Source organism: Sorex fumeus, unplaced genomic scaffold (assembly GCF_029834395.1).
Source record: "Sorex fumeus unplaced genomic scaffold, SorFum_2.1 ptg000019l, whole genome shotgun sequence".
In the NCBI taxonomy this organism is placed as follows: Eukaryota; Metazoa; Chordata; class Mammalia; order Eulipotyphla; family Soricidae; genus Sorex; species Sorex fumeus.
This window is the reverse complement of record NW_026606076.1, coordinates 12,835,794-12,847,356: the sequence shown is the minus strand read 5'-3', so window position 1 is coordinate 12,847,356 and position 11,563 is coordinate 12,835,794. Positions and strand designations below refer to the sequence as shown.

General features: G+C 42.7%; 1 protein-coding gene across 1 annotated transcript; it reads right to left on the bottom strand.

Annotated features, from left to right (window-relative positions):
* Nucleotides 1–1,493: 1,493 nt before the first annotated feature.
* On the bottom strand, nucleotides 1,494–2,447 carry LOC130022517 (olfactory receptor 7A17-like). Its single transcript, XM_056113279.1, has one exon. It carries the CDS (start codon nucleotides 2,445–2,447, stop codon nucleotides 1,494–1,496), a length of 954 nt encoding a protein of 317 aa, XP_055969254.1.
* Between the last annotated feature and the right edge of the window lie 9,116 nt (nucleotides 2,448–11,563).

Genomic DNA, 11,563 nt, shown 5'->3' with positions numbered 1-11,563 from the left:
GTGGTCACCAGGCTGCCAGGGGGAACAGGCCATGGTACGAAACCTATTCCCACCTGGAGTGGCCCAGCGCCAGTAACCTACTGCAGGAACAGGACACATTTCTGCCAAAAGCCTTTGGGTTCCGGGATTTGTTTCTGAGTCTCTGGGATCATGGCCATTAAGCAGTTCAACCAGGAACCAGAGAGGCCATGCCTCCAATTATATAGCTGAGCCGGAGGTGGTTTGTGGGTGTGTTTCCCACATACCTAACTTTTGGCCGTTTACTTTCTTGGTAAACTTTGTCCCAAGTTTTTGGGGTCTGGCCAAAGGCACAGCAGCAATTTTGGGGTATCTCGATAGGGCGTGAAGGACGAGCCAGTACCGCCCCCCTTCCCATGAGACTGCAGTTGCCCCGTCACTGCAGGCTCATACCTGTCTTTCCAATAAGCTCTGAGCTGGCGGCCACCTTGTATGCAGTCCAGATGCAATTCTGCCAAAAGCCGCTGGGTTTCAAGATTTGTTTCTGAGTCTCCGGTATCATGGCCATTAATCAGCTTGATCAGGAACCAGAGAGGCCATGCCTCCCTGACGTTGCCATCAGGCTGCTGATGCACTCTCCTCACAGGTACAGATTGACCTGCTGGTGGCACTATATCCCCACGCAATTAATAGTTTTCAAGGGAAATATTGGCAGAACACATCATCATAGGTGTCCTTCTCGCCCCAATGGTGTCAATAGTGATGATTAAGGCCTTAGATGCAAGTGACAAAAGCAAAATCTTGTATCATATTTTACCACATTACTAGAAATATAAAAACTCCATGGTTGTCAAAATGATCTTTTATTTTATTATTATTATTTTTTTAATGTAGGAGTACTGCTATTTATTCAGCCACTGATTAGCTGATTGAATTGGGCATAAACTCCACCTTTTTTCCCCATTTTTTATAATTTTATTTATTGAATCACCATGAGAATGGTTATAAAGCTTTCGGGTTTAAGTCTCTGTCATACAATGAAACACCCATACCTTCACCAGTGCCCACCAAAACCCCAGTATACCCCCATCCCACACCCTCCCCCTACCTGTGAGGCAGATGATTTCCACATTACTCTCTACTTTGATTACACTAAATATTCAAAATGATCTTTTAAAAATAGTATTACACTTCATGTCTTCAACTTTGTTAAACTTTCCTAATAAACTCGGTATCATTTAGGTATTTTTAGAAAGTTTTTTCTTAGAAATTAATTTAGACCACGGAGTAAATGACAATCATTGAATATTTTAGATCCAAACTTGGGAATCTGCTGGAGAGAACAGGATGATTAAGCAAAGACTTTCATAACAGAGGCAGAAAATAGATGAGTAAAGTATGTCAACATATTAGGTGAAAAAAAAAACCCAGACACGATAGAAAGAAATAAAAGTACAATTCCCTTCCACGTTCTGATAAAAAATATCCCAGTGTCTGTATCTGGAGATTAAGACCCTGATGTACTTGGAATTTTCTCAGACTTCAGATGACTTTGCTTTCATTGCATTTTTCCCAGTGAGGATTCTCAGGGCGCCCTTGATGTCTTTGTTCCTGAGGCTGTAGATGAAGGGGTTCAGCATGGGGGTGACCACCGTGTACATCACCGAGGACACTGCAATGGATTGTGATTTCTGGGTGCTAGCAGAGCTCAGGTACACACAGAGACCTGTACCGTAGAACAAGCAGACCACGGAGAGGTGAGACACACAAGTGGAAAACGCTTTATACTTGCCCTGAGAGGAGGAGATTCTGCGGATGGAGGAGACGATCTTAGAGTAGGAGTAAAGGATCCCAGTAAGGGGGATGCTCCCCAGAACCCCCGCTGAAGAGTAGATGAACACATCATTAAGGAAGGTGTTGGAGCAAGCCAGGTGGACCACCTCATTGAGTTCACAGAGGAAATGAGGGATTTCCACATCGGCACAGAAGGATAAACGCAACACCATGAGACTGTGCATTAAGGAATGCAGGGCACTGAACCTCCAGCACCCCAGCACCAATAGCACACAGAGCCGGGGGTTCATAATGACTGTGTAGTGCAGCGGGTGACAGATGGCCATGAAGCGGTCAAAGGCCATCACGGTCAGGAGAAGGTTGTCCAGCCCAGCAAGGAGGATGGAAAAATACATCTGGACGATGCAGCCCTTGTAGCTGATGGCTTTGCTGCGTGTCTGGATGTTACACAGCATCTTGGGGACGGCGTTGGAGGTAAAGCAGATGTCCACAAAGGACAGGTTGGACAGGAAGAAGTACATGGGCTTGTGGAGGTGGGGGTCTGAGCTGACGGCCAGGATTAGGAGCAGGTTCCCCAGCACGGTGATCAGGTACATGGACAGGAAAAGCCCGAATAAAAAGGGCTCCAATGTTGCTTTCTCTGAAAATCGCAGAAGAAGAAATTCTATGGTTCCTGTCAGGTTTTTTGGGTCCATCGGGTGCAGGGGATTCTAGAATTGGACAAAAGATGATGATTATTGGGACTGGAGAGATAGCAAAGTGGGTAGGGCGTTTGCCTTGAACGCGGCCGACCCAGGTTCGATTCCCAACATCCCATAGGTTCCCCTGACCACCGCCAGGAGTAACTCCTGAGTGTAGAGCCAGGAGTAACCCCTGCGCATCGCCAGGTGTGACCCAAAAAGCAAAAAAAAAAAAAAAAAAGATGATGATTATTTTCCAGATAAACAGGATTATTTTTCACATATTTTCTCATTGTGGTGATGATGCATTACAAGAACGTTTGTTTTCAAGGAACAGTTTTACACCTTTTCTAAATATATACCACAATACCGTTTTCATTAAAGACATTATTTGGCTTGCATTAATGACTTTTATTGATCTTTGAAATCAAGAAAGTCCTTTCAGGGGCTGGAGCAATAGCACAGTGGGTAGGGCATTTACCTTGCATGCAGCCAACCCGGGTTCGATTCTTAGCATCCCATATGGTCCGCTGAGCACCACCAGGAGTAATTCCTGAGTGCAGCGCCAGGAGTAACTCCTGGCCATCTATGGGTGTGGCCCCCAAACAACAACAACAACAACAACAACACCATTGAAACATTGAACTGAGACAACAGAAGGTGCAGAATCCTGGTGAGGCTGTGAATTTGGTCATTTCAGGGAAACAAGAGGTGAGGGAGAGAGAGAGAAAAGATAGTGGGGATCAGGAAAGACAAAGTGAGTAAGGCTCCCGAACACAGTTCCTTGTACCAATCCCCCATGTGCCTCTCCAGCAGTCATTTTGTGTTTGTAGGTGGGTGAGGGATTGTGGCCATTTGGATCACTGGGTTATTCCAGGGGCTGACTTACCTGAGTGTGCATACATAGCAGGTGCTCAGAACAGGGTGGGGTGTGTGATCAAGATTGATATCAAAACACATCCACTGAAGCATAAAACAATCCTTGTTCTCAGCACACACCTGCATATATAGAGACACAAGTTTAATAAAGACGACGAAGAACATTGATAGTAACAGGGAGTGAAGGAAGCTGGAGGCTGACAGCTTGGGACTGAATCTCCACTCGACACCCAAATGACCCCTGGTGAGTCATTGCATCTGCACCTGGGTTCCTTGCGGGCACAGTGGGATGATTTATGGTTCTTCTTCTATCGAATTGTCAGGATGGGTCAATGAATTCATGCTTTAAAGAACATAAAGAGTCACGCTAACAAGCACAGCCTTGGGATTTGAAGACAAGTATTTAAGTGCTACAGGGTGATCGATGATCATGAACAGAGTTTTAGTCGAGACTGACACACGGTTGGAAGCCTGCCAAGTATGTCAGCGGGGGAAGAGGGCAGTTACGATAGAGAAGGGATCTCTGTTGCAATAGTAGCTTGAAATAATGACTTTGGACAAGAACCAAGTGCTAAAAGGAGGTAAAGGGATATGCATGATAACCTTTCAGTATGTTTTGCAAGCCATAATGCCTGAGAGGAGAGAGAGAAAGAGAGAGAGAGAGAGAAAGAGAGAGAGAGAGTTGGGGGTGGGTTGGAGGAAAGGGAAACTGGGGACATTGGTCATTGGTGTTGGTGGTGGGAAATGTGCACTGGTGAAGGGGTGGGTGTTGGAACATTGTATGACTGAAATCCAGTCATGAACAACTTTGTAACTTTTAACTACTTTTTAATTGAGAGTCATTTAAAAAAATAAATCAAAACCAAGATAATTTGTGGGGAATATCTGTGATAGAGAATTGCTCAATACATTCACATGAACAAACCATTTTAGATCATTGTAGAACATCTATTAAATCCCGAATTGTTTCAAAAGTATTGAAATCTTTGCTAAAGAGAGAAAAGAGTTGATACATACCAATTAAAAGAGCAAATGAGCAAAGTGATCTTTTATTTGGGTCACATGACTTTCAAATGAGCTGGCATATAAAACTTTCTATGCACAAGTTTCTTGGTTTATTTTTTTTGCCTTTTGGGTCACACCCAGTGATCCTCAGGGGTCACTCCTGGCTCTGCATTCAGGAATTACCTTGGTGGTGCTTGGGGGACCATATGGGATGCCAGGGGATCGAACCCTGATTGGCTGGGTGCAAGGCAAACGCCCTACTCGCTGTGCTATTGCTCTGGCCCCAATGCACGAGTTTCTTGATTATTTGTGATAAAAACCCAAGGACCTGACAGAAATATATATGAAAAAGACAATTAAAGAAAGTCTTCACAGAGAAATGTTCTGTCAACAGAGCTGATGTCTTCTTGCTGATTAAGAAACATGCTATTGATTTATAAAGGCACATATATACAGATGCATGGTAATAAATGATGCAAGCATCAAACAAAATCATTTAAAATCATTTGAAAACAAAAAATTGATTGTAAGAGGTGAGGAGTCAAAATTAAAATAACATTTTTGTAAGAATGTGTCTAGCCCATGAAGAAAGGTTATTTATCTAAATAATCTATAAGTACAAGGACAATGATATGGTGATGGATGAAACTAGAATTTTGACATGAACTGAGATATAGTATGGACATCAAATGAGACGTTGGACCCCTGAAAACTCTATTATGTTCAGTATTACCTCAGTAAAATTATTTAAAATAAAGGTAACATTTTCCTCAAATAAGCAGCATCATACTACACTGAAGTGGTAGTGAGAAGACCATCAAAGAAATATCAGAGAAGAATGTCTTCTGACATCATTATCATTCCATGGAATCTGCATTCTGGAGTCCTCTCCCAGCTCCAGCACCAATAATGATTTGAAATTTTGATTTATGACCACTCACCTCCTGGAGTTTCTGGACTCTGTTCACATGGGCTCCTGCCTACAATCACTGTAGCACTGTAGCACTGTCCTCCATTGTTCATCAATTTGCTCGAGCAGGCCCAGTAACATTGAGAGACTTGTTGTTACTCTGTTTGGCATATCGAGTACGTCACTGGGAGCTTGCCAGGCTTTCCTATGCGGGCAAGATACTCTCAGTAGCTTGCCGGGTTCTCAGAGAGGGGTGGAGGAACAGAACCCACATGCAAGGCAACTGCCCTACCGCTGTGCTATAGCTCCAGCCCCCTTCCTACAATCACCTTTCACAAAACACCAAGTAAACACTAAAGAACCATTCAGGGGTCCCAGGTAAACACCTGCTTGTACAGAGTGATGGAAGGATGAACAGCGAGCCAGCTACAGAAGTGCAGAGAAGACGCACTGATGGTGGGGTCAGAGGAACGGGGCGAAACAGGCACGTCTTGTCGTGATGGTGGGTCAGTGACCTGGGAACAAAGAGGGCAGACAAGGAGCGTTTATCCATTCAGGAACATCCTGAGGCCAAGTCTCAAAGGTCCCAATTAAAAGAGTATTCCTCCAGCTATGAACAAAATAGCTTCTTGGGAGAGAGAAGGAAGAACAGTGAAATGAAGAGTTTGCTTAATGGTTTTGATTCCCTTTTGGGAAATCTGTAGGCCATTGTGTTTTTCATCAATGTGGGATTTTGTCCCGAGGTACCATCTTATGGTGAAGGAGTCTCTCAAAAAAAATCCTCGGGGCCGGTAGGGCTGTATGCTTAGCACAGCAGGTAGGGCTGTATGACTTGCACGCAGCTGACCCGGGCTTGATTCCCAACATTCCATATGGTTCCCCGATCAATGCCAGGAGTGATTCGCCAGGAGTGATTCCTGAGTGCAAAGCAAGGAGTGACCCCTGAACATCGCTGGGTGTGACCCAAAAAGCAAAAAAAAAATCCTGTTAGGGACTAAGACATGTTCTTTGTGTGTGTGTGTGTGTGTGTGTGTGTGTGTGTGTGTGTGTGTGTGTCACACCCAGCAATGTTCAGGGGTTACTCTTGGCTTTGCACTGATTTGCAGTGAGTACTCCTGGTGGTGCTCGGAGGACCATATGGAATGCTGGGAATCGAACCCAGGTTGGCTTCATGCAAGGCAAACATCCCACCTGATGTACTATTGTTCCGCTCCATAGGACATGTTCTTTGCCAGGGAAATTCCCTAATGGTGATTGTCTACCACCTGTCAAATCTCTGCAGCAATCTACAGCAAAAACTTGCATGTTTAAGTACAACCATAGGCAAAGCAGAAAATAATGTTGAACCGCAAACTTTCCACGTTGTTATCTTCTTTAATAAGCTCAGTGCCCCACAACATGGGATATGATAGATATTTTGAAGGTAAGAAATAGATGTATACAGTGGTTGAACTGGATAAATTCTATACTTTCAAAGGTTTCTTTTGAATTGTGCCAGTTGCCTGGATTCAGAAGAGATAGGAAGGATGGACTAGGGTTGTAGTTGTAGTTCAAGGGGTTGAAGCATATGTTTTCCATGCAGCAGGGCTGGGTTTGATCCCTAACACCTAAAGTCCCTTGAGAACCTCAGGTCAAAACCTCCAAACACAGAGACAGGAGAAGCATCTGCGTACTGACAGGTGTGGCCCCCAGAAAAAGGAAGAACTAATAATTTCTTGTTAACACAAATTCAGCTTTCACAGGTGTTGGCGTTCTTGCTGGGTGCAGCAGGCTGATCCCAGAGTCCCAGCCTGGAGGAGGGTGAGTTGTTGCCATGGCAACTGGAATCCTTCAGTGGTAGGATCTCTCAATGGCCTCGAAACTGCCTGTGGCCAGGGTTGGAGATTAGGGAGCGCTGACACCTGTAAAGCTTATGGTTCCACCACCACATTTGCTCGTTGAAATCCCTTGATACCTCTTGCCTCTCCTCATCTAGCCCATGTGGACTATAGATTTCACCTACCTCTTCCTGTCTTATGATCCACATATAAAGCATCTCTCTCTTCCCCTATATAACCATGTTCTCCCGAATAATGACATCAGCACTTGTGTTTTCATTGCAGCACTGTTCACAATAGCCAGAATCTGGAAACAACCTGTGTGCCCAAGAACAGATGACTGGTTAAAGAAACTATGGTACATTTACACAATGGAAGACTATACAGCCGTTAGAAAAAAAATCACTGTCACTGTCACTTTCCTCCTGTTGTTCATTGATTTGCTCAAGCAGGCCCAGTAACATCTCCATTTTGAGACTTGTTGTTACTGTGTTTGGCATAATGAACATGTTACGGGTAGCTTGCCAGGCTTTGCTGTGCAGGCGAGATACTCTCGGTAGCTTGCTGGGCTCTCTGAGAAGGGCGGAGTAATCAAACCTGGTTCAGCCAAAATCAAGTAATGAAATTTGCTTCTAAATGAATGGATGACATAGAAAGTTCATGCTGAGTGAAGTAAGTCAGAAGGAGAAGGACAGACATAGAATGACTGCGCTCACATGTGGGATATCAAAACAACAACAACAACAAAAACCAAAAGTAAGACTAACACCCAAGGACAGTAGAAACAAGGGGTATGAGGATTGGTCCAGGGTTGGATTCCTGCCTTAAAGGCTTATGGAAAGGGCAGTTGGGATGGAGAGGGGGCCAGTATGGCAATGATGGTTGGAAGGGATTGCTCTGGATGGGAGATGTGTGGGGAACGGCTGAAATAGGATGGCCTTTCAGTATCTGTATTGCAAACCATAATGCCCCAAAGGGAGAGAGAGAGAGACAGAGAGGAGAGAAAGAGAGAGAGGAGAAAGAGAAGGAGTGGGAGGGAGGGAGAGAGGGAGAGAGGGAGAGAGAAAAAAAGAGAGGAGTGAAAAAGTGCCCTCCATAGAGGCAGGCTGGGAGGGCAGTGGCAGTGGGTGACATATGGGATATTGGTGATGGGAAATGTTCATTGGTGGAGGGACGGATATTGGAACATTGAACATTTCATAACTGAAATGAAAGCTTTGTAACAGTATCTCACGGTGATTCAATTAAAAATAGTTGAAAATATTTAAAAATAGTCATGGGCAAAAAAAAAATAAAGTGCACCCTTTCATAATAGTGTAAAATATTTATGAATAAGGTTAAACAGTGAGGTAAAAGATATACATTGTAGAATTTTATAAGACATTGACAAGGGGATAATGCTATAGCTAAGCGTCAGGGACAAATGCCTTTCTTGCTCAGGGACCTAATTTTAATCTCAGACCCACAAGCAACCCCAGTAGTTCGTCAGGTGCTGGAGGTCCAAGGCAGCTCTGGATTCCTGAGCAGCCCAGAATAGCTAAATCAGAGCAGCACTATATATCTGGGCCCTAGCATTGAAATGCAGAAAAAATGCAATGAAAACATAAAGCTTAATAAAATAGTTCATTGTGTATATCCACTAGATCTTCATTATCTAGTCTGTCATTTGAAATCCGAATTGCTTCCATGTTCCATCAATTGTACAATGTGCTGTAATGAACAAAAAGTGCATGTGACCCTCTGACCAAGTATTAATCAAGCATCACTTTGAGTGGTTCTCAGCACTCCCTGAGCACTGCTTTAGAGGCTACTCAGAAAAATATATTAAAGAAATAGAGCAAAATATCAATGAAAATCTTTTTGAGGAGACAGGGACTTGGCCCATTCCTCTCCTGAGTTTTCAGCCAGGAACCAGTATTTCATCAGTGGAAATCTTTCTTGAACAAAATACCCAAACTCCAGTGAAATTTTCATAAAAGAAGAAAAAAAATCTTAGAGAGACATTCACTGAAGACACCATGAGCCAAAGCAACCAGAAAAAGATCAAAACTTGAAGCATTGTAATTCTTGATTAAATTTTTATTACAGGGGCTGGAGCAATAGTACAGCAGATAGGGTGCTTGCCTGGCACGTGGTCGACCTGTGTTTGATCCCTGGAACCCCCCAAGGTCCCCTGAGTCTGCCAGGAGTGATCCATTGAGCGCGAGCAGGAGTAAACCCTGAGCACCGCCAAGTGTGGCCCCCAAGCCAAAAATAAAATAATTTTAATTTAATTAATTTATTTTTATTTACTTATTTTTGCTTTTTGGGTCACACCCAGCTGATTCTCAGGGGTTACTCCTGGTTCTGCACTCAGGAATCACTCCTGGCCATGCTGGTGGACCATATGGGATGCTGGGAATCGAACCCGGGTTTGCCGCGTGCAAGGCAAACGCCCTACCAGCTGTGGTATTGTTCCAGCCCCATAATTTCAATTTTAATATAAAACAATTTTATTTTCAAAAATCCATTAGTGATATATTATTATATTAGCATACAGACATCCACTTAGCACTATTAAATAGAGTGAAGAATCTGAAAAGTGATATTCAATAAAGAAACACAGAGCCAGAAATGGTGTCAGGAGTCAGGCCACTTAGCAGGAGAGAATAAACTTCAGTCCCTATTGTACACAATTCACAACATTACTTGATAGGGATTCAACATGAGAATGAGAAACATAATAAAACTAGGAAATAATTTTAATTATTTTTTTGAAGGGGACATGCTCAGTGATCTTGAGGGATTACTCCTGGCTGTGTACTCAGGGACCATTACTGGAAGGCTCAGTGGATCCTATTGGGATGCTGGGATGCTGAGAATCAATCCCAGGTTGGTCACAAAGTGCCCTTCCTGCTGCTACCAGATGTACTTTGTTCTGTGCTTATGTTCCTCACCGGAGACCATATGGGATGCTGGGGATAGAACCTAAGTTGGCCGTGTGCCCAGCAAGCACTTAGTAAATTAGCAGTTCCCTACTTAACCATTTGGTTTTAACATAACTTGTTATGGAGCATAAGTTATACCCCAAAAATAGAAGGAAACATCTTTGAAGGTATATAATAATAAATGAAAATATTGTTAGAAATAAGTTATATCAAATAATTATGATGCCTCAGTGAATTTTCAATCTCACCAAACTTTATTCCAATTATGAGTTAAAATCTCTCAAAATCCCAGTTGTTGGAACTGCATCTTGATTAAGTTCAGTGCATCATCACAGTATTGGCATGTGATGAAAAATAACCCCCCTAACCTCTTGAGAGTGGCCGGTCTCCTCTCTAACAAGCAAAGGTCTGTTACTCTGATGAAATTTAGCTGGGAACCTCATTCTTGTCCTGGTGATATATATATACCGAGTAATGATAAATTTCATACTTATATCAGAAGTTAAGAATTGTTACTTAATTTTTTTTGCTTTTTGGGTCACACCTGGTGATGCTCAGGGGTTACTCTTGGCTTTGCACTCAGGAATCACTCCTGGCAGTGCTGGGGGACCATATGGGATGCTGGGAATCGAATCCGGGTTGACCACGTGCAAGGCAAATTCCATACACACTGTGCTATCACTCCAGCCTCTACTTAATTTTATTATTTATTTATTTATTTGCTTTTTGGGTCATACCTGGAGATGCACAGGGGTTACTTCTGGCTCTGCACTCAGGAATTACTCCTGGCAGTGCTGGGGGACCACATGGGATGCTGGGAATCAAACCCAGGTTGCCGCGTGCAAGGCTATAGCCCTACCTGCTGTGCTATCACTCCAGCCCTTTAAATTTTAATTTAGAAAAACTTGGGTCATCATAGAAACATTTAGCAATATTGAAAATAAACTACAGACGGCTGTTGCATAAGGAACCAATCTATTGATAACATAGAAATCACTACTCTATAACATTAAATATCCTTGCACCAAATATATGCAAAGCAAATAATAGTTTTCAAGGGAAATATTGGCAGAAACACATCATCATAGGTGATGTTCTAGCCCCCAGTGGTGTCAATAGTCATGATTAAGGCTTTAGATGCAGCTGATAAAGGCAAAATCTCATATCATATTTTTCCACATTACTAGAAATATAAAAACTTCATGGTTGTCAAAAATGATCTTTCAAAAGTAGTATTACACTTCATGTCTTCAGCTTTATTAACCTTTGCTAATCAACTCGGTATCATTTAGGTATGTTCAGAAGGTTTTTTTTCTTAGAAATTAATTTAGACCCCGGAGTAAATGACAATCATTGAATATTTTAAATCCAAATTTGGGAATCCACTGGAGAGAACAGAATGAACAAGAAAAGATTTTCATAAAGGAGACAGAAGATAGATGAGTAAAGTATGTTAACATATTAGGTAAGAAAATTTAAAAAAACACAGACACTATAGAAAGACATAAAGGTACATTTCCCTTCTACATTCTAATAAAAAATATCCCCATATCTGTATCTGGAGATGAAGCCCCTGATGTAGTTGGAATTTCT